Source organism: Pelodiscus sinensis, chromosome 3 (genome assembly GCF_049634645.1).
Source record: "Pelodiscus sinensis isolate JC-2024 chromosome 3, ASM4963464v1, whole genome shotgun sequence".
In the NCBI taxonomy this organism is placed as follows: Eukaryota; Metazoa; Chordata; order Testudines; family Trionychidae; genus Pelodiscus; species Pelodiscus sinensis.
This window is the reverse complement of record NC_134713.1, coordinates 144,177,489-144,201,202: the sequence shown is the minus strand read 5'-3', so window position 1 is coordinate 144,201,202 and position 23,714 is coordinate 144,177,489. Positions and strand designations below refer to the sequence as shown.

Here is a 23,714-nt window from a genome sequence, read left to right as displayed (position 1 = left end):
TGCAGGAGGCACCTGGGGCCTCTGGGGCCTTGTTGACATGGAGTTGCCCTGCCACCCAGCACTGCTCCCAGTCTCTGGTGCCTCAAAAGAAGAGGGAGACAGAGGCAGGTCTGCGTCACGGCATGCATCCAGGGTGCACCCTCAATTGGGGCACTCTGACTCTCCTGCTCCAGCCTTGAGGCCTTCTGCTCCATAGCCATATTTGGGCCAGCTGAGCACGGCCTGGAATCCCAATCCCAAAGAGGATCCCTGTTTCATGCCCTGTGGCACCCACACCGTTCCTGGGCACCAGCACCAGTACCAGTTGCAGCCTCATCCCAGGCCTATGGGGAAGGCATGGCACTGAGTGCCTGTTTCAGCAGCGCAGCCTGCGGCACCGGGATACCTGATGCCCCCGCCACCTATTTGGCACTGGAGCAAGCCAGCGGCTATAATCTGCCATGCCTCTCGGCACCGGTCTCTGGGCCCCTCCTCTGCACCCCTATTGTCGGGGTCAGACTAACTTTGGGACTCTGACATTGAGTCCACCTGGTCCTGGGCCATGGATTCCCATTCCTAGCACCAGTCCCGCTCTCAACACCACTCTCTTTCCAGTCATCACTCACGACACTACAGCACTTCCGGCCAGTTGGTGCAGCAGATTTGGCCTTCGCAGTGGTAGCACCCAGCTCAGTGGCCCTTCTAGACTCTTTGGGCCTATCATCAGGCCCAGGGGGTGCCCCCTCTGTGGTGGGCTCGTCTATTTGGGGTCCTGGGTACTGCCATCAGGTACACTGTTACCTCGCTCCCCGACACTGAACCAAGGACATTCGGCTCGGAGGCAGTCCCCCAGACGCTCTCTGGGAGGGGGTCAGCGAACAGAGCCCTAGAGGGTTACCAGACCAGTCAACGGCGTCCCAAGCCTCCGAGCACCCGCAGGAGCATGAGGACTCTGCTACATGGGAGGATTCTTCATCCTCCCCAGACGAGGCCCTCAGTTTGGCATCTCCATCTGCGCCATCCATGGATCCCAGGCCCACCAGGATCTGCTTAAGCACCTGGTCCAAAGCTTTGGGGGTGCAGGTCAAGCAGGTGTCAGAGGATTCTGACCCAACAGTGGACATTCTAAATGCAGAAGCCCCATCTAAGATGGCCCTGCCACTGAATAAGACAGTGGGTGAAATCACAAATACCCTCTGGTAGATAGCTGCCTCCGTTCCTCCCACTGACAAGACAGGGGAGCAAAGGTATTTCGCCCCTCAGGTTGGCTACAAGCACCTCTTCTCACATCCCCCGCCAGGCTCGCTTGTGGTCCAAGCAGCCAACCACCGGAAGTGCCAGGGCCAGCCAACACCTACCCCTAAAAACAAGAAGAATAAGAAATTGTATCTTCTAGGTCACAAGGCCTATGCCTGGTGGTGGTGGTGGGGAGGGGGTGGTTTCCTGTTCAGGATTGCCAACCAACAGGTGCTCTTGAGCAGGTACACCTTACATTCCTGGATGGCAGTGGACAAATTTAGGGAATTGTTGCCTCAAGATTCCAGACAGGAGTAAAAGGCCTTATCTGAGGAGGGCAAAGTAGTGTCCCGAGTGGCCCTCCAGGCAGCCCTGGACGCTGCTGACACAGTGGCTCGCACCATGCCAACCGGCCTGGTACTACATAGGAGTGTTTGACTCCAGGTTTCCGGCATCCCACCGGAGGTCCAGAACACAATCCAGGACCTGCCATTTGTGGGCACAGGTCTGTTTTCGGAATGGAATGCATGGGCTAAAGGACTCTAGGGTGACTTTTGAGTCCCTAGGGATATACACCCCAGCCCCAGAGACACTCTCTACCCCAGAGCCCCCTCCTTCCTTCTCCAGCAGGGCAATAGGTTGGACTTCCCTAAATGAAGAGGATGTAATAACAGTAACATCAGATAGCCATCCTGTTCCTCCTCTGACTGAGGGGCGGGCCCCTCTAACAAGCCTTTGAAGGTCTGCCCGGGGACAGCATACCAGCCAGTTCACCACGGCCCTTTGCCAACCAACTATCCCCTTTCCACCATGTTTGGTCGACTATTATGATGGACTCGTTGGGTCCTAGATACAGTGGAAAATAGATACTTGATTCCATTTCTGTCCTGCCCCTTCTCTCTCTCCCACTCCCATCCCTCTCATGAGTATCTCTTACATCTAGAGGTGCAACAGCTCCTCAATCTTGGAGCTGTAGAAGAGTTTCTGGTGGACCGCAGGGACAGGGGTTTCTCCTCCCATTACTTTTTTGGTTCCAAAGGCCAAGTGCAGGTTCCGTCCCGTTCTGGACCTCAGAGGCCTGAATGCCTTCAAAGTGAAGTCAAAGTTTAAGATGGTGACATTAGCCTCTATCATCCCTTCCCTAGCCATGCTGCCTCCAATCTAAAAGATGTTTACTTCCACATTTCAGATGTGGAACCTCACAGGTGCCTCCTCTGCTTTGCAGTGAGCCGAGACAATTTTCAGTTTACGGCACTCTCCTTTGGCCTCTCTGTGGCCCCCAGGGTGTTCACCAAATGCATGGTGGTCATCGCTGTTTTTTTGCACAATGGATGGGTTCAGGTATACCCGTATCTAGACGACTGGCTCAAAAGGGGTTTCCCTACTCCCCTGGTCCTGGATCATATATCTCTAGTCAAGGAAACCTTCCTCTTGTTAGGTCTCATTCTGAACAAGACCAAGTCCACCCTGATTCCCACTCAAGGGACAGAATTTGTGGGGGCTTGCCTCAGTGCTACAGTAGTCCTGGCCTTCCTGCCTGCCGTCTGTTTCCTAGCAATACCGGAGGCTGTTGTTAGGCTCCACCTGTCCCCCATCGCTACAGCCCGGTGTTGCATGAGGCTGCTAGGCTTTATGGCAGTGTGCACATATGTGGTACAGCACACCACGCTCAAGCTTTGCCCACCTCAGCTTTTGTTGACACGAGTTCACAGCCCTGCGGTTCCAGCCCATGGACATGGCGGTACCAGCGTCCAAGGATGTTATGAGGTCCCTCGACTGGTGGCTGCAGGATAACATGGTGTGTGCCAGGATGCCATTCAGCAGCCCTTCCCCGTCAATTCGGTTGGTGACAGATGCCTCCAATATGTGTTGGGGAGCCCAATTCAGGGACCTACAGGCTCAAGATATGCAGTCCCCCACAGACCTGTCCCTGCATATCGACGTCAGGGAGTTGAGGGCTATTGGTCTCGTTTGCTGCGCTTTCCTGCCACAGCTTCAAAACAGATGCTTTATCATCCTGATGGACAACACGGCAGCGATGTTTTATATCAGGGTTGGCAGACTTTTCAAACCAAAGAGCCAAACTACATCAAAATTCAGAATAAATGCTCAACAAAGAGCCCTATATGAATGCTCATTAGCACGACTGAAAATATTAAATATTAAAAATATTAATATTATTGATAATTGACATGATTAATAATAGCACAAATGAAACATTGTGCTCACAGTCTTTATTTAATGGGATTTCTGCTGCTGCATCTTTTTGCACATTTCTTTGACGTTTCCATCATAACTGGTCAAATCCAGCTTCATGCACGCATTCAGGCTATCTTCTGTCAATCTTATGGTAGGGGACTGGGGATGTGGGGGTGCAGGAGTCTAGGTTGGGGTGCATGAGGGGCTCAGGGCAGAGGTTTGGGTATATGTTGGGCTCAGGGTTGGTGTGTGTGACGAGGGGTGCAGGGGTGTTATGACAGGGAACTGGGGATGTGGGGGTGCAGGAGTTTGGGGATGTGGGGTTACGAGGGCCTCAAGGCAGGGTGTTAAGGTGTATGATGAATTCACAGTTGGTGTGTGCAGGTATGCAGGAGTGTTATGATGCTGTGGCCAGATGGGAGTAGGGCCCAAATTTGGAGCTTGTTGGCCACGCTTCATTTTTAATAAAGTAAAATATTATGTCCAGCACATAAGGTTTCAACAGGGTCTTGATTTATGGCAGGAGTGGGGAACCTTTTTTGGATCAGGGGCCACTGACCCACAGAAAAATCAGTTGGGGACCACACAAGTGAAAAGCAAAACTAAAAATAGTCCTCCGATCCCCATCCCCAACCCATACTGATGCGACCTCCAACTGAAACACCTCACTCCCCTGGTGCTCCAGCCCCTTAGTAGGTGCTGAGATTGAAGGCCTCGGGCCAGATGAACTCTTCTGGTGTTCCAGAGTTAGTGGATTTTTGGGCTCGCCTAGGCTCTGGGGTGAGATCAAAAATGAGGCATTTAGTGTGTGGGACAGGGATGGGAGTGCAGGAGGTGGGGTATAAGAGAGGATGAGAGGATGTGGTCTGTCCAGGGGCTTAGGAGGGTCTGGCCACGAGGAAGAGGGCTGAGGGTGTCTGGCCCAGGGACTTGGGGTGTCTGGCCAGGGAATAGGAGCCGATACGCTGTCTGGCCAAAGGGTGTGAGTGAGGAGGTGGAAGGACGCTTCCTTATTTTCATGCTGCATGTGTCAGGGAAATCTCGCTCCCCTGGGGTACAGAGTCCCCAGAAGGGTCCGAGGCTGGAGGTCAAAGCAGAGAGGTCTAAAAGGAAAATTTCATTATGCATGCATGCATGCAGGCTGCCAGCTACAAGAGTGGAGCAGCCCTGAGAGACAGTTTCAGGGATCCTTTATACAATATGTTCAGACAGTTTAGTTGTTGATCGTTTTCTTTAACATATCAAAGTCTCAGCAGAAGTACTCTGAGTTGTTTCTGTTCACACCAGGTGTGCTAGAAGTAAGTTTTACAGTACAAAGGCACATGAGAACCTGAGTGAGGAGTCTACAAGACAAACTGTGACAAGATAAGAGTTTACATGACAAACTGTGACAGACTAGGGGTCTCCATGAACTTGAGATAGGAGGCATTGTAAGGGTCTTGATTAGAGTTAAGATGATTTCTCTCTGTTACAGGGAGAGAGGCCTGGAAAACTTTTAACCCTTACAGTAGTTTTCCTTTAGAGAGTTTTGATTTCCTGCACAGTCCCCCCTTATTTGATTTTTCTCCCACACATGGCAGGCAACATGTAACCCACCTCCCTCTGCTCCCATTTCCCAGCAGGAAGCCTCCAGGAAGTGTTCCCCAGAGGAAGAAAATGGGCAATGCCTGGGAGCCATTTTCGTTGCTTGTTTCCCACAAATGGGAAAGGAGAATGCTGTCTCACCAAGCCATGTTTAGCTCTGCTTGTTCCCTGTACGTGGGATCCAATGCAGAGCCTTGGGGCTTTCTCACCCCTAGGTAGCCAGTGCTGACGTTCTAAACTTGCAGGGGACCATAAGGCTGCAGCACCAGAGCTGGCTCCCTGCTGAGGAGGGGAGCAAGGAGGAGCTGAGTTGGGGCTCCCGAAGAGCCTTATCTGGTTCCCTAGAGAGCCATATTTGGCTCGCGAGCTATAGGTTGCCGACCCGTTTTATACAAAGAGAATTCGCTCCTACCCTGTGTCAGGAGGCTCTCCTTTTGTGGGAGCTCTGCACCGCTCATGCCATTCACCCAGTAACATCTTGTCTGCCCAGGTCGCATTGTGCATTGGTGTGCCATCTCAGCAGGTGCTTTGATAGGCACAAATGGTCCTTCAGAGCAGATGTGCCTTGGACATTTTCTGCAGGTGGGGGTTTCCTACCTGGGTCTGTTTGCGACTCGCAGCAACAGGAAGTATCCTTGCTTCTGCTCGCTCTTCACCCATAGTCCCTGGGAGATGCTCTGCTAGTTCTCTGGCCTCCAGCCCTGTCATATGCCTTCCCGCCAGTCCCTCTCATTTACAAGGGCAGGGAGTTCCAAGCACTAGCATGGTCTCGTCAGCATTGGTTCCTGCCCCTGTATCTGGACCTGATCTCGCAGCACTTGGCTTCGCCACCCAAACATTCAGTCTCTGCATCTCATGGCATAGAACTCCATGGTTAATCACCTTGGAGAATCAGTGTTCAGAGCGCGTCCAAAAAGTTTTGCTGGGGAGCTGTAAACGCTTCACTAAGGCCATTCACTTAGCAAAATGGAAACACTCTGTGTTATGGTCGGAGTGGATGGGGTTCTCCCCTATGGAAGTCCCTGTCCCTGCCATCCTGGACTACCTTTTGGATCTTAGGATCCAGGGCTTCACCGCCTCGTCAGTCATGGCACCTTGCTGCCATCTTGGCTTTCCATTCAGGGTACCGGGGAAGACTGTTATGCCAACCCTATGGTACATCACTTTCTTAAGAGGTTGGACAGGGTGTATCTGCATGTGTGCCAGCCCCTGCCTCCCTGGGACTGTAACCTCATGCTCACTAAATTGGTGACTCCCCCCTTCAAGCCTTTAGCACCATCCTCACTGTTGCACCTTTCCTGGAAGGTTTCCTTTTTCTTGGGTACTACTTTTGCAAAGTGGGTTTCTGAACTGCAGGCCCTGACTTCATCTTCCTCCCCCCCTCCTCCCCCACACACACCATTTTCTTTAGGGATAAGGTTAGACTTCACCCTCACCCACATTCTTGCCCAAGGTGGTGTCTCAGTACCATGGCATTCAGGATATATTTTTGCCTGTCTTTTACCTGAAACTTCACGAGTCAGGAACAGAACAGGCTTTTCGCACTTTAGATGTTAGACGTCCTTTGGCTTCTTATTTGGATGGAACAAAACCCTTTCGTAATCCCCCAGTTTGTTTCTTTAACTGACAGAATGAAGGGCATGCCAGTGTCAGCATATTTCGTCCTGGATCACCACTTGCATCCAGGCCTGTTATGTGCTGACTCGTGTACTAGCTCCCCCATTACAGCACATTTCACTAGAGTCCAAGTTTCGTCTGCTGCCTTTGTAGCTCAGGTGTCCATCATAGATATCTGCCAGGCAGCCACCTAATTTTCGTGGCATACTGTTGCAAGCCACTACGCTATAGCGCAGCAGGGCAGGGACAACGCAGCCATAGATAGAGCAGTGTTGCACTCTGTTTCCTTGTAGTCTCCGACTTTGCCTCCTAGGGGCTAGCTTTGGAGTCACCTGCATGGAATGGACATGAGCAATTACTTGAAGAAGAAAAACGGTTACTTACCTCCTAACGGTTGTTCTTTGAGATGTGTTGCTCATGTCCATTCGAAATCCTGCCTGCCTCCTCTTCATCGGAGTGTGCTGGCAAGAAGGAACTGAGAAGGTGGCAGGCCACTGGAGGATTATATGCATGCATATGCTGGCGCCACACCAGGGGGCTCCCTGCCAGCCCAATGGATACTGCTAAGGGAATATTCGCCTATTTCTGTGCATGCGGTGCGCGCACACGTACGTGGAATGGACATGAGCAATACATCTTGAAGAACAACAGTTACAAAAGGTAAGTAATTGTTTTTTTCTAAAGGCTTGCAAACAGTGTCTTTTATATTTTTACATGGGGTCTGATGTGTAAGCCAACATAATGCTGATACAATAGGAAATGTACTATTTTCCCCCATCTTGAGATGTATTTTAAATGTTCAGTTTTATGAAACTGGAAACTTTAATAACCTTTTTTTGCTTATCTATAGAACTGGAAGTAACCCCAAAATTAGGCGCAACAAAATCTGGGGAGGCCAGAATGGTGGTATTCTCGTTTACAATTCTGGTAGGTCCATTCTTTCATTTTTTCAGACAGTAAGATGCTTTGCAATGTGGTTATTAGAAAGACAATGATGTTGAATTTTTTTTATAGGGCTTGGATTTATAGAAGACAATGAAATTTTTGATAATGCAATGGCTGGAGTGTGGATTAAGACAGACAGTAATCCTACGCTAAGAAGAAATAAAATCCATGATGGAAGAGATGGGGGCATCTGTATATTTAATGGGGGCAGAGGTAGCATTCTTTCCTCATTAGAATACACTAACTATGTTGGATTGTAGCCTATAGTCTTTTAAATTGCTCTTCAGAAATTTGATTATTTGACTTTATGAAGTAGTAAAATATTTATTTAAAATACACTAATACTTTTTTGTCATCAGTTAAATCTGTACTACTAAACTGTAAGAGGCAAAGGGGTAATTCACCTCATTCAGGAAGCCTGTTCCATACTGCTTCTATAAGGCCAGACTTCTTCTGTATCACCTGTAATCTACATTGGTAATATTTTGCCATTTAACTCAAAGAAAAAGTCTGATGTAACCATCAAATTGAAAATCCCAGATCTTGGATTTGGAGGGAAGGGGGGTGTTTTTGTTTTAAATGTATGGTTTTGCCAATAACAAAGATGTAGAAATAGCCTGATTTACCCTATGGTAGTAAAAAGGAAAATACCTTATTAAGAAATTAGGTAGCTAATCCATTGTGGATTATGAAGTTTTGAGTAGAGCTGCACTGCAGCAGCAAAGTACCAGTCAAAAATAGTGCTCTCCTTTTGAGATTACTAAATGCTGCTATAGATGAAAGAGCAGAGCACAAAAAGTCTGACAGATTTGGTTTCTTAAATACAGAGTAGCCTCTAGGTCAGTGTCTCTCCACCTTTCCAGACACTACAGTACAGGGGTACTGATTTATCTTGTATACTTCCAAGTTTCACCTCATTTAAAAAGCTACTTGGTTACAAAATCATATGTAAAAAATACACGTTATAGCACACTATTATTGAAAAATTGCTTGTTTTCTCATTTTTGTGATATAATTATAGATCAATTGGAATATAAACATCAGACTTTTACATTGCAGTGTATAAATACACAGAGCAGTAAAACCAGTCATTTTGACATTGCTTGTACTAATGTGGCTATTCCTTTTATATTGCCTGTTGTAAAACTTGGCAGATTTCTAAATGATTTGATATGTTGCTGTCTGCGTGCTCCCACTTGATAGCGCTGCTAAAGATATATTACTTAGGACAGTGGTCCCAATTTTTTTAAACACAAGCTCACTTTCTGAATTTGTCATTCCAGGATCTAACTCACACCCAATACCCCTGCCCCGCCCCTACTCCAAGGCCCCGCCCGCCTTACTCTGACGTGGGATACAGGAGAGGGGGACAGAATGACATCAGCACCCCACTGCCTCTGTCTTCCCCACCCTGCACAACAGCAGGATGCTCCAAAGGGGCAGCTGTGAGGAGCAGCAGGGCAGTGTGGGGAGGGGCAGCTGAAGTGCCAGCTCTTGATAGTCTCCTAGTCAAACTAGTCAGGATCTCCTGTCAGAAGCTCCAAGATCTACCGGTAGATCCTGATCTACTGGTTGGTGACCACTGACTTAAAAGCTTGTTTTAATGGGTCATGAGTCCCCTGTCTTCACTGAAAATCCTAGTTATATCCTTAAGATATGTATCAATTGAGAGTATCATCTCTAACAACCTGTTAATCCTTTCACTGAAATTATTGGTACTATGAGTAAAATATCATACAGATGGTTTATAGACAGAAACAAGATGATGGTTGGCTTTAAACTGGCGTTGTTGATTCTGTTGTAGGTCTCCTTGAAGAGAATGATATTTTTAGGAATGCTCAAGCTGGTGTTCTCATCAGCACCAACAGTCACCCTGTGTTAAGAAAAAATCGAATATTTGATGGATTTGCTGCAGGTTTGTATTCTTTAAATTATATTTGGAAGGATTAGAGCTAGAGATTTTAATTCAATATTTTAATATAACAGGCAAGCGTCCTTTTTATACAGCTGGGATTATTCATTTGGACAGTGTGAAATATTCTGCAGAATGTTCTAGAAATCATTTGGCATTTCAGAGCTGCTAAGTTACCAATTTTGCCGCATTCTCTGAAATTGTCAGGAAACTTAGGCATTTTCTGTCTCATCACATAGAATATTTCCTACTAACTGTTCACAGTTTTATTTTGAAAGTCCATCAGAGTGTATATATTATTGATTTGTTGAGAGTTGATTTCAATTTTCTTTCACTAATCCTGTCAGAGCAAGGAAAATTTTAGGAACATATTTGTGAAATTCTGGAATCACTTTGTGTGGAAGGCTTCAAAACTATTGAAAATTGTATTTTTAGAATCAGTTGAATATGAATACTAAGTCTTATTGTAATAATGATGACTTTCACATATGTCTGTTAGAAATTATGCTATAATCCTTAATTCTGTTCAGTTGAAATTCTATGCTTGAGTTTTCTCCATTTGTCTTTCAGAAGAAGCAAGCTTCTGTGGAGACCTTTAAAAGGTCTTCTGTGTAATGCTAGGGTGTTGCCTAAATCAAGTTTTGGCCAACTAACCTGAAGAAGTTTGATTTTTGAACAATTTGGGCTTAATCAACAGACTTTTTGGATGCCCAACTTGACACCTTTAAAATAGGGTATAATTACAAAAAATGTACAGTTTCTAAAATCAAGCCAAGATGGGCACTTAAAAAAATCACATCAGCTTTGAAAACTTTGGTCTACTATACTGTCCAGTTATTTGAGAAACTAGTGGTTTGATTACTACAGTAGTTGCTAATTGATACCTATAAGAAGGGATTAAGTGGGAAGGTTTGAACTTCAGCTCTGTCTGTCACAGCACAATTTCTAGATATTAGTCATTTTGTCAATGTTTTTCTTGATTTTCTGACAGGTAAGAGGAAATACTAAGTGCTTAAACTATAATTCTGGAAGCTATAAGACATATAAAATGCACACTGACTAAGGTTTTTTGATTCTGTGCTACTCCTCCCACAAATACAGGTATTGAAATAACAAATCATGCAACTGCAACATTAGAAGGCAATCAGATTTTCAACAACCGTTTTGGAGGCTTATTTCTAGCATCTGGTGTCAATGTAACAATGAAAGGTGTGTATTTGTTTACATGTGTCATTTCTTAAAGATGAATGCCAATGTCGTAGAGTTTGTCCTAATCCTAGTGTCTCATTTTTGGTAGTATCAGACTTTAAATTGTCCTGAACCTAAGAACTCTGTCTAAAAGAAATAAGATGAGCTTTGTTCAGAGTTAAGTCAATAGCTGAACACCTTTAAAGTACTGCAGATTTCAAGGGAATAAAACAAAAAAAAAACCCTATTTTTTATCTAAATGTTCCCTGGCAGAATGTATCCCTTTCCACAAATCACTTCATTATTTAATTCTCTTTATACTGTTTAAATTGGTTAATTCCTTCTAGTATGACAGACTAGACTAAATTTGTGTAATCATAAGTCCTTGCTACATGAGTGAAAACAGTTGTCCGTTATGGATTAGAAACTTGCTTTCCATGTCTGTTAAAGTAAGTAGCTATGAATCAGACACTAATGCAGCACCACTTTGCAAGTGGATTATACCAGTGGATGTGAGACAGCAGACTTGATTACCATGGTACCTGGGGCTTCTACTTGGTTCAAGGAGGAAAGTAGTATGGCCTACTGATAAGAACAATGTGTTTATAAATAGGCTTAGTGGATGAGACCTGTGTTCTGTCCCCAGCTCAGCTGAAAATAACTTTTTATAGTCTTTTACCTTATTTGAAAGCTAAGGGAAAATACCATCCTGCTCCCTAAAATATGGGTGTGAAGCTTTAGTACACCCTATTGACCAAGTCTAAAAAATAAAACCAGAGCTGTTTGTGTATCTTCTAGAGATGTTAAAATGTGGGGTTAACAATTAGCCCTGGTTCATCAGTTAACCATGTACACTATCTCATCCCTAGTATCTTCCATTCTGGTACATAATTAATAATCTTTTCAGAGAGTGCATTCCTGAGGGGATGCAGAAGCAGGTCTTTACATTTAGGAACTGACCCACTAATCTGGCAGCAATCCTGACCTGGAATCTAGAAGGAATAATTTAATTGTTTACATATCAGGAATATCTAAACTCTAGCTTAAAATCCTGACATTGAGAATTCAACCTGTTCCTGTCATTCCATTGCTCCTGGGGGAAATCTGTGCCCACTGTGTGTGTGCATAATTAATCAGCCATTCAATATTTTTAATTTTTTGTGCAGAAAAAAGCTTTTGATGGAAAGTTGCTGCAGTGTTTTTGCCCACTAGAGGGCACTGTGGCAATAGAACAGAGCAGCAGCTAACCAACCTGGCAGGGAAGAGAGGCCCTATTCAGAGCTGGTCAGGAGACAGGGAATAGGGAGAGATAAGAAAGCATAGGGTGCTGGTGGGTGAGATTGAGACGGGCTGAATGGGAGTGGAGAGGCAGTGTGTCATAGGAACAGGGATGTGGAGGGACAGGTGGTCCAAGATGGCATAGAGGTATAGGGACACATTGGAGAAGAGGAGGAAGTGCCCAAGTGAGAGGGCTAGAGGTCAGTCAGAATCTGTATGCCCCCACCCAGGACTGTGCTGTGCAGTTTACCATAGAGATAGGGGGCTGGAGGAGACCTAAAAAGGAATGTTCTGATAATCTGATCATTTACCCTTTATTACAGATAACAAAATAATGAACAATCAAGATGCCATAGAGAAGGCTGTCAGTAGAGGCCAGTGTCTATATAAGATATCCAGTTACACCAGCTACCCAATGCATGACTTCTACAGGTAAATTGAATATCTTTCATGATCTAATGCTGTTTATAATCTCCCCTGCCCAGCCTCTCTATGTAAATCTTAAATCAATTTTCTAGATCATACAAGTGAAGTACTCAGATGTTTGTTTTGGTTAAGAATAACATTACTCCTCCTACAAGGAAATCATTCTGTGCCTAACACATCGCCAACTAGAGATGTTCTGGTAACCATTTATCAAGTTTCAAATCATGCCTAATGTGCTGCATTTTACTTTAGATGTCACACTTGTAACACCACAGATCGTAATGCCATATGTGTGAACTGCATTAAGAAGTGCCATCAAGGACATGATGTAGAATTTATTAGACATGACAGGTATGTTATATATGCATCCATTGGCTGAGCAGATTTACTATTGAAACTTAAAGCAAGTTTAATTCTCCTACTGAAGATAATTTTTTCTTCTAGGTTTTTCTGTGACTGTGGTGCTGGAACACTGTCTAATCCATGTACACTCGCTGGAGAGCCTACACATGATACAGATACACTATATGACTCTGCTCCACCTATAGAATCTAATACATTGCAGCACAACTGAATTCCTTTCAGCAAGAAAATCCTGCCATTCTACTATCATTAACTGTTAAACAATTTTTGGAGGAAATTATACTTGCCCATTTCTGCAGAAAGAGACTGTATTAAAATGGATGTGTAAGGTATTGACACTATGGAGCTCAACCTACCAAAAAGAAAGTGGCAATATGTTGACTCAGGATAACAGAACTGGGTGTTTTAGCATTACTGTGTAAACAAAGACTTTGAGGGGACAGAAGTGAAGAAAATAAGCTGCAATTTTGTACAGATACCAACTTCTGAAAAGCTGGTGTTTTTACAAGTAGCATTGAAACGCAGTCCAATTTGCAGTAGTACTATTCTGTAGACCGGCAGCATTCTTTGTTGCTGCTGTTATGGACATGGGTACCAATTGCTTTTGTAACATGGTAAAATGTGAGCTAGCACTTCTGCATTTCTTTTGGTTTTTTTTTTAACATTTATTCAGATTGAAAAATATGATTTTAAATGCTTTAATCTCATGTAGTTTGTTTTTAATTTCAAGCAAAAAATCTTATTGTACTTGAATGTGTCCTGTTTTGTTAGCACACATAGACTTGCTGTAACTGTACTCATGTCCCAGTATGTATGTTCTTTCTATGAAAGAGAAAACACTAATCTTAAATTATATCCAGCAATTTTTCTGGTATTCTTTGAAAAAGTTAATCTCCTTCCCTGCCCCAGCAATGGTCTGTACTCAAATCACCCTAACAAAAAGCAAGTGTTTTAATGAGACTTTCTAGCATATACAATGCACTATAAAACAAAGTACCCATGTGAACTAAGTTTTTGTGAAGTACACATTAGAAAGTCTCCTCAAAACAATCTTGTATTTTACTGTTAGTTTTTTTAAAAAACAGTCTGGACATTATATCAACAGCGAAAATCACAGCAATTTCCTGCTATAATGAAACTGAGACAAGTATATATACAGCCCTATACAGTTTCATAGCTTTTTTCCATTTATGTGTATTGGTGACAGTGGGTAATCAACAGCCTGAAAGTGTATGCATGTACCATAACATCTAGACTTAATATATTGTGGAGTATTCAATAACCATTATGTAGAGAGTAGGTAAGAATTAAAAGGGTTTAATTTCCTAGGAAAGACAATGGAAAAATGGTCATTTTTAAAAAATAAAGTTTATTAGAGCATAATGTTGTCTGCAAACCACCTTTGTGAGAGAACCACCATGTTGCCACTTGTTACTGTATCTTACAGATTATTGAACGCAGTCATCAGTTTATGTACAGCTTTATCTCTTCCTGCATTTTCTGCCACCAGGCAAAGGTGCCTAAAGGGGAAAAAAAATTAAGTCCACAGTGCTAAACAACATCTATATTTAAAAATTCTATTAAGTTCTTCACTAAGTAATGTTTTCTAGGTAAATCAGGCTTCACCTTTTAAGGGTGAATCATGAGTATGTTTCAAAATAAGGGAGACAACCTACTTTTGACTGCAGTCTCCCACTGTGAGACGAATGAAATTTTAATTTTGAGAGGAGGGGCCATCTTATTCAAATACTTGATGGGTTTTGTATACATTTTTCAAGGACTGTTTCCCTGAAGTCATGTAGTACCCCAGAACTGCCAAGGCATACCTCTTAAAAAAAAAATAGGTGAATGGATCCCTAGCACCACTGTACTGAGAAAATGTCTGTGCTATAGCATAGCCACTTAAAATTAGGTGCTATGCCAGCTAGAGAGGTAACAAACAAATTTTAAAAAAAACAATCAAATGTAGGAAAGCTTACCTAAACAGTCTCAGTGAAAGTGTAACTTTCTCAAAGTCTCTGGCTTTTTTATGGCCTTTCTGGATAATTTCCTCTGGAATATTAGCAAGTTTTGCTGCATTGAAGCCATAGCTTTTAGGACAAGCTCCTCTAATGAATTTATAAAGGAATGTAATAGTTTCTTGGCTTGGATCTTCATTCTCCTTTTCAACCATACAGGCCTAAAAATTAAATAAATACTTATTCAATGCTTTTAGATTGTGTACATAAAACATTTCCTCCTTTCAAGACCCCTTTTTTGATTGCTGGTAAAGAAAAAAAATTGAGGCTCTGTACAAATTGTGGAACATGTTATACACCCCCCCTTTTCCCAAAGTGAGGCAAATACCTTTCCTTGAGCAGTTTGTACATACCATATGGCCTAGTCGCACAGCAGCACTATGTGAATAGTCCTCTACTAATGAATAATAGTGTGTCGAAAACAGTGTACGACACTTTATATTTTCTGCAAGTTCTTTAACAACTGCACTTGCTATAGCGGTACCATCAAAAGTAGCCGTCCCTCTACCTGCAAGAGAAGAAAAACCTTCACACATCCAAAGGAGGAGGAACAATTTTAAGTAAAATACAAGTTCAACCCAGGGATAACTTAAGCCAGATTCAAGTTATTTTACATGTCACTAAAAGTAGAGCCCACTAAATAACTAACAGCTTATCTACACAGGAAAGATGGTGCAAAACAACTCTGTTGGGATTTATTCCACATTAAGATCATCTATGGTATGGGGTGTTTTGGTTTAATTTACATTCCTCAAGGGTGAGTGACACAAATTATTCTGACCTAAGCATGCGTGTAAACAGTATTATTGTTAGGAGAGCTTTCTCCCACCCTCATAACTACTGCCTCTCCCAAAGACAGGAGTAGTTTAGCTGATGAGTGAACCTAGTGATTACTGCTGTGCATGTGGTGGCACTGCTCTAGTATAGATGTAGCCTAATTCTCCCTGTGGATGCTCATTCTGCACTAAGAATTTACAAGCCAATTCAACCTAAAGTAGGATGTGGATTTGAAACAGTTTATCTGAATAGAGGAAAAGTGCCAGCAATTATACTGATTACGCAAGATGTCAAATGTTTGTGTGAAATACCCATTATTTTTTAGATGCATCTCTTTGCTATTGCTGTTTGCATAGGTATTATAAAATCACTAACTAGCACGAGCAATCCAAGGCAGCAGTTGCCTTGGATATTCATTCCTCAGCAATCCCCTCTCCCAAATCTTAATTCCATGCCTGACAGCAGTCAGGTGTCCACCGCAGTGGCAGGAAGTGGTTGATGGGGGAGGGAAAAAATAGTTTAACAGTGGCTCCAAGGGTAAGACTGACCTGCAGTAGCCACTGGAAGGTGGCCACGGGAAAGCAGCCAGCTTTCAGTGGACATCCATCAATATTAAAGAACAAACAGCAGCAGCATTACAGCTAATCCATTTTGAAAGATCCAACATGCTACTGTCATTAGTACATTAACTCGCTTCATGGCCTATCCTGTAATCTTAGATTGTATTTCCTTATCTATAATGGAGTCATAGAAATGTGCAGTTGGAAAGGTGAGCAAGAGGTCATGTAGACCATTCCTGATAAGAACAAACACTTAAGTCTCCAAGTGACAGATTTCAAAACAGATTTTGAAGCTTATTCTAGAACTTAATTTACCCTTATTATACTTGTTAGATATTCAGAAAAATCTTTCTAATGCCTCTTGCGGCAGATTAAGCCTACCCTTCAGTAGCTGTGGGGAACAACTGATCACTCTTCTCTTAACATGCTGAAGGCTTATCAGACATTTCTCAGAACTGAACAAGTAGGCTGTGTCTACATTGGTGTGATCTTGCGCAAAACTTGCTGCCTGTCTACACTGGCGGGGAGTTCTTGCGCAAGAACACTGACGTTCTAATGTGTGAAATCAGTGCTTCTTGCGCAAGAACTATGATGCTCCCACTCAGGAATAAGCCCTCTTGTGCAACTGTTCTTGTGCAAGAGGCCAATGTAGACAGGCAACATGAATTTCTTGCGCACGAAAGCCCGATGGCTAAAATGTCCATCGGAGCTTTCTTGCGCAAGAGAGCGTCTACACTGGCATGGACACTCTTGCGCAAAGGCACATGCCAGTGTAGACACTCTTCTGGAAGAGTTTTTGCAAAAGAGTTCTTGTGCAAAATCATGCCAGTGTAGACGGAGCCGTAGAGTTTTCCTACCCTTTCCTCATTGACCAAGTTTTCTAAACTTACCGTTTTTGTTTTCCTTCTGGGCTCCAGCTGAAGCCTCACCAGTATGGAATATAATGTAAGACAACACTCGTATTGATGAGCTCCAGAATAATAGCCCTTCCCCTCTACTGTTGACTCAGATTATGATCCATTATAACCCCAAAATCCTTGTCACTTGTACTACTACTGAGCCATTTATTCCCCATTTTACAGTTGGACATTTGATTTTTTTCCTTCCTTAGTGCTTTGCACTTGTCTTTAAGGATTTTCACCTTGTTGATTTCACACTAATTCTGTAACATAAGATCATTTTGGATTCTAACTGTCCTCCAAATAGCTAGCAGTCCCTCCCAATTTGGTGTCATCTGCAAATTTCACAGGCATACTCTTCTCTCCAAAGCCAATGAAAATACTGAATACTCAACCTGGAACCCCTGTGGGGCTTGACTAGATACAGTCTCCTGGGTTGACAGCAAACCAGTCACTTGGAGTACAGCCTTTTAACCAAAAGCTACTAAATTAGTCACATTTTCCTAGTGTTCTAAAAGAATTATCTGAGACTGCATCAAAAGCCAATCAAGCTATAACATGTCTATAGTTTTTCCACCAGTAATCCTGTCAAAGGAAATTAAGCTGGTTTGGCATGCTTTATTCTTGATAAATCCATACTCACTATTTCTTATAAGCGATTATCCTCTAGGTATTCATAAATGGTTTTAGTTCCAGTAGCTTTCCAGTTAGTCTGACTTATCTATAATTTTCCAGATTCTCTTTTTTTAAAGGGTAAAAATATACTTACCTTTCTGGTCTCTTAAGACCTCACTTGTCCTCCATGAGTTCCTAAAGAAAAATTCTAATGGTTCCAAGATTGCTTCAGCTAGTTCCTTAAAGTACCATCTATGATTAATTTTACTAGGCCCTGCTAACTTGAATATCTAACCTGCTCTTAATATATTTTGGCTTGTTTCTTACCCCATATTAATACTAACTGTGATGATTACATGGTCACCATTAACCTTCTAGTAAAGACAAAACAGACATTAAACACCTCAACCATTTTTGCGCTGTCAGTTATTAGCTCTTCCCTTCCAAGGAGAGGACCTGAGTTTTCCTTCAACTTTCTCTTATGCCTGATATATCACCATCTTTTGTGGTTACACTTCTGTATATATTTTCTGCCTTAGCTTTTCTGATTGTCACTTACATGCCTATTCTAGTCTTCCCTCCTTAACAATTCATCCATGTTTCCATTTTTATAGGACTTCACTTTGATTTTTAGATCACTGAAAGTTATATTGGCTTATTATTCTTTCTGTTTTCCATCACATCAGGAAAGTTGGCAGTGTACACAACTGCCAACTCTCCTGAATATCTTTAGCCCTGAGATTTTCTTTCCCTGGCATCTTACTAACTAGTTCTCTAAATTTGTTAGTGTGCTATTTTGAATTCCATTGTGCTTAGTCTGCTGCTCATTCCTCCCTTTCCTTAGGATCACAAACTTTTATTTCATAGAATCAGAGCTGGAAGATACCTCAGGAGGTCATCAAGTCCAGCCCCCTGCTCCAGGCAGGACCAATCCCAATCATGATCACTTTCATCCAAATTGTCTTCCATCTTCAGATTTGCAACCAATTCCTCTTGTTGGCCAGGAAAAAAAAAGTCTAAAAGAGCTATCCCTGCCACTCCCCCAGTTATTTTCAGAAACAAAGCATTCTCCCCCATACATTACTAGACTTTATTAGAAATCATGCTGCTGTATTAATTTTGCTACAGATGTCTGGGTAGTTAGAAGTCCCCTATTAGAACCAGGTTTTATGTTTTGGCTATTTATTACTTGTTCTAGAAATGTCTCTTCCTCCTCATCTTGGTAGTCTAGTACACCCCTACCCTACCATAACATCCTTTGTTCTTCCACCCCTACTCAGACTTTCAACTGAGCTACTTCTTCTAGGCCTCAAAGCATGTATGTATTCTTGATGAATAATGCAACATAACAACCCCCCCACGCAATCCTGTACACGCAATATCTTTCTATACCAATATTCCAATCATAAGTTATCCACAAAATCTGATGTCAATTCAGTTATAATTTAGCTTATGTACTAATACTTCCAATTTTTCCTGAGTATTCTCCATACTTAAAAGTACAAATACCTAGTTCATCCACAAGCACAAGGGAATGCTCTGTTGCATGCTGGAGTATACTGGAAGTCTCGCTCAGTTCAACAAAAAAGGTACTCTCTCCTAAAAAGGACAAAAACAAAGCTTCGTTCAAAGTGTATCAAGGTTTTGCAGAGGCAGGCACCTACGACATACAGTTCAACAATACAATATGTTAGCTTGCTGAAAGTTTCCAGTTTATTCTGTGACCAGAGCTTTCGCAAGAGCATCTTACTAGGAAAAACTGAGCTTAGAACCCAATGACAGCTTGAGCAAACAATGGGTAAATTTAAGCAGGTGCTTGTCATAACATTTAACTCAATTTTATTAACATTTTGGAGAAAGAAAGCCCTTGTTACAGATTTCAATTTAAGATAAAATTCAAATATCCAACAGATTCTTCAACAACAACAACAAAATTAGGCCTAAACTTTCTGCTATTTCTAAAGACAGGTTACTGCTACTTCGATTCTATCACAATGCAAGACCTTTTTCTCAATGGGACTCACCTGGTTAGAATTCTGAACGCACACAAACATACATACAAGATGACAGACTTTGCAGCGGTTATTTTTAAACAGCCAGATTAACCAAAATATGAATTTATTCTCCCAGTCAGGGGAGGGCAGAGGGAAATCTTATATAGACTTAACCAGCAACACTTCTCAGCAAAACTGACTCCAAAAAAACCTTCCATCTTCTCAGAAAGAATTTTGAATACTTGCTGCTGCTTTAAATTAACTCTTCAGGTCTATCAATTTTCCTTCCGCTGACTGCCTTGAAGCTGCTCTCTCACCTCTCACTAAAATGTTTAAATGCTGATGTTGACAGTCACACTTCTAGCTACTGTTTGCATTAATTCAATATGTATGTGGTTTTCTAAGATTAAGGTTCTAATTAAGGAGGGGCCTATGTTAAATGCTATGATTGCTCTAGATCATGTCTTTAGAGAGGAAAGGAATTTCTGCAAGAACTTTTCATTAAGAGAAATAAAATTTAACACTGAAGAGCTAAAAATCCAATCCAATCCAAGACCGTATATATTCAGTTCCATGACTGCAAAGAAATGCCATGACTTTTTTTATACAAAAGTAGTCATCCATTGGAGTGCAAATATTTTTACATTTGTATTTCAGTGTCAATACCTGAATACTACAAATCGTGATTAAGTCTTGGAATTGAGAGGTTAAATCAGGCTCCAAATGGAGCTTCTGTTCTAAAAATACGAGACTTGCTTAAAAAAAAAAAAAGGAATTATGCAGTCAGTAGGGTTCAAATACTTTCTTGTGGACCCTTTAAAAACCACATCTATAGGGATTACAGAAAAGAACAACCCTAACTCTATTTTAAATTCAAAACCCCTACTTCCCAAGTTGTCTCTAAATGGGATCTTTCTAACTTTGTGTTAGGACAATATCCAGAATTCATTAATAAATTCAATATTTTATAGTTGCTTGGCTTTTGAGATTCTATACTAGTAGTGGATGAGATTCTACAACAAAAACATATCAACCTTTTCAGATTAGGACCAAATCTTTCTGAAAGATTATACAGAAAACAGATGATACACTACAAAAAATAAATGAATTATGGAGGAATGGATTGTATTCCTAGTACAACCAAACAGACCTGATGCAGCCAGAAGTCTAAATTATCCAGAATATGCAGACTGAGTAGTTCTGTTCTCCTTCTGGCCTTAGCCCTTTAAAGGGGCCTTTCCTAGCCCGACCTTATTTCAGAAGCATTGTTTGACCACCTTCGTTGGGCATACCTAGAGCTGAATTATCCTACTCCTCCTATCCAGAGGAATCAGTTGGGTAAAGCCTGCTTCTGAAGCCAGGAATAAACATTCTCTGCGTTCTCCCGCCACCAACTAATAGCGTAAGCAGTTTCTCCACCCCTACTAGCAAGCCCACGCAATCAGCTCCATTCAGTACAGTCACTTCAGATATTTTGAAGACTCAGCCACAATCCCAAGCAGCAGTAACTGAACGCAGTGAAGTGACAGTTCAATAGAGCAGGTCTTCACAAGCCTCTGTAGCAGCTTTACAGCAAAGGGTTGGTCTATGTCTACTTCCTGCTTGTGGCCTAGCAGCACCCACAGCTCTAGCAGCATCTCAGGCTACGTCTAGACTGCAGGCTTTTTGTGGAAGAGATCTTGCGCAAAAACTTATTGTGCAAGAGCACATCCACACTGCAAAAGCACATTGGAAAAGCAATGCACTTTTGCCCAAGAGAGCGTCCAGACTGCAAGAGCTCTTGCACAAAAAGGCTTATTCCTTGTAGAAAGAGAATTAAGTCTTGCACAAAAATGTGCTTGCACAGTGGACGCTCTGCAAGGTTTGGGCAAAAACTCTGCAGTCTAGACGTAGCGTCTGGAAGATGGATTACAAGGTGACTGCTATTCCTGCTCAGTTTATGAATCCATAAATCCTCATGTCCCCACCCCCCCGACACTTACACCTGTGCCCTACGGTCATGCCATCCCTCAAATTGCTGCTGGGCAACATTTTCCGCCCTGGCTTCCTTCTCTTTTCTCTCAGTAGATGGCTAAGATAAAACATTTCAAGAAATCTATGAGCCCTACTTTTCTCCATTCTCTGAGTAAACAGGACTCAAACAGAGGCATTTTGACATCAGAACCTGGACAAGACCCTTAACACAAGCCACTCTGTTTTGAAGACTTGAGGCAGATGAAGTTGACAAAATAGTTAATTATCTCTGTTCCAAAGTACCCAGAAAAGACTGCTACGCCCCCTGCTCGCTATACTCACCCTGTCCCCAGAGAGAGGGGAGTTGGTATCTGGCTAGGGATAAGTGTGTGGCCAAAGGCAGGGTGCAGGAGCAGGCTGGGGGTAGGTGTTTGGCCAGGGGGAGCGTGAAGGAACAGGCTGGAGGTGCAGGGTCTTGGCAGGCTGGTGAGTGAGTGGGCTTGGAGTGTGGGGGTCCAACCTCCACCCTCCCATGAGAAGGAAAGAGGAAGGCCTCCCTGCTCTGGACCCCCGAAGGAGGACAAAGGCATGTGGTTCCTGGGCCCCCTGCAAGGGGGGAGGGCACAATGCTCCCGGGCTCCCTCCTGCCCCGCTGGAGTACCAGGGAGGGGGAAGGAGGGAGGAGACAGAGCAGAGAGGACAGCAGGACACACAGTGACATGATGATGTCACTGTCATCCCACAGGACTTTTTTTTTCATATAGAGAGATTACCTGGACTTGGCATCAGCTGTTTAATTTTCAGATACCTCAAAATTTGTCTCCCAATGTAGACTTCAATTTCAAGGGTAATCAAGAGTAATCCTGGTCTCCCAGACATAATGGACAAGCATGTAGAATATCCACACACAGGGTCCTGTTTCAGCCCTGACAGTCACCCCTCTCCACCATGAGACAAGCAAGTGAAAAACTGTAGCTGGTTAGTCTCTTTAATGCAGGATGACATACACAGCTTCAGGCCTCAGACTTGATCCAGTAGCAAGGGAGCAGAATTGTACCCAAATATCTAGAGCGGGGGGGGGGGGGGGGGGGGGGGATAGGAAACCTTTTTTGGGTCATGGGCTGCTGACCCACAGGAGAAAAAAAAATCGGGAGCCACACAAAGTTTAGAAGAAAAAAAATACCCACAACCCCTCACTGACATGGCCCCCAACTGAGAAGGAGAAAAACACTCCTCACATTCCCCTCGCCCAGCAGAGTTGAGAGGGGCCCAGGCTGGTAGAATCTGTCTGCTCCAGTACTGTGGGAGGTAGACAGGGGGGCTGGAATGCCAGTACAGGTTCCTCTGAGCTTCAGGAGCCAGATCCAGGCAAGCTGGGGGCTGCATCCAGACCCCGGGCCTTAGGTTCCCCACCTCCCTAGCATTGGGGAACCCATGCTATTGCTTCAGCCCCCCTAAAGAACTACCAAATGAATAATTTGAATCTATTCAAGGACTTTTACCACCTACTCAGTTATATATTTGTACAAATTTTAGGAACTCACCTGACATAATTCTGTCCGAGGCACCTAGTCTTGTAAATACTCTGTCAATAGGAGTAAGCCTGCAAGTTTCAGCAGGTACATAGCATCCCAATTGAGCCATTATTACCAAAAGGCCAGCCTGCAGAAGGAAAAAAAGCATACTACTGACCTACTTTTCTCCTCCCACATGCTTTGCACAGTGATTTAGTTCCACAGTAAAAACCAAACTACATCTTCCCCCACAAATGTTACATTACTTTAAATGCCAGCTAAGTTTACAAGAGTGTCAGATCTCAAGTTAAGTAAAACTGAACCTACCTAATAATCAGACAGATCTCTGAAGAAACAAGACTGCAGGAAATAGTTTTGTGAGAGAGGAAGTAGTGAATTGCCAACACCAAATATTTCATTATCCCAAGAAAGGTAGTGTGTTATGAGAAGCACACACTGTCCAATATAATAAAATCCTGAATCCACCTACATTTATTACAGAATCCCTGCCACCCTTCCTGCAAACAAGAGTATCAATCTTGTTTCTCTGGCTAAATTATTTTAGGTAGGTTACATCCTTGTTATGTAAATATTTGTTGCATTTTTCAATCAGAAGATCTTTCACTTTATAGCCCAATTTGCTGACATGTTGCTGAG

The 23,714-nt window shown here is 43.0% G+C and overlaps 2 protein-coding genes across 6 annotated transcripts in view; one reads left to right on the top strand and one right to left on the bottom strand.

Moving 5' to 3' along the window:
• The window catches only part of FBXO11 (F-box protein 11), a 171,227-nt gene extending 157,637 nt beyond the window's left edge, over positions 1-13,590 (top strand). For all 5 annotated transcript variants that reach the window (XM_075925095.1, XM_075925094.1, XM_075925096.1 and 2 more), the window contains exons 17-23: positions 7,466-7,542; positions 7,630-7,773; positions 9,365-9,475; positions 10,574-10,681; positions 12,262-12,370; positions 12,617-12,715; positions 12,809-13,590. In XM_075925095.1, the coding sequence (XP_075781210.1) occupies positions 7,466-7,542; positions 7,630-7,773; positions 9,365-9,475; positions 10,574-10,681; positions 12,262-12,370; positions 12,617-12,715; positions 12,809-12,938 (778 nt within the window). In that variant the 3' untranslated portion in view covers positions 12,939-13,590. The remainder of the gene's footprint in view (positions 1-7,465; positions 7,543-7,629; positions 7,774-9,364; positions 9,476-10,573; positions 10,682-12,261; positions 12,371-12,616; positions 12,716-12,808) is intronic.
• Positions 13,591-14,076: 486 nt separating this feature from the next.
• The window catches only part of MSH6 (mutS homolog 6), a 28,720-nt gene continuing 19,082 nt past the window's right edge, over positions 14,077-23,714 (bottom strand). The window contains exons 6-10 of the mRNA XM_075925093.1: positions 23,088-23,205; positions 19,106-19,195; positions 15,099-15,253; positions 14,707-14,906; positions 14,077-14,247 (exon numbers count right to left, since the gene is read on the bottom strand). Of these exons, the coding sequence (XP_075781208.1) occupies positions 14,169-14,247; positions 14,707-14,906; positions 15,099-15,253; positions 19,106-19,195; positions 23,088-23,205 (642 nt within the window). The 3' untranslated portion in view covers positions 14,077-14,168. The remainder of the gene's footprint in view (positions 14,248-14,706; positions 14,907-15,098; positions 15,254-19,105; positions 19,196-23,087; positions 23,206-23,714) is intronic.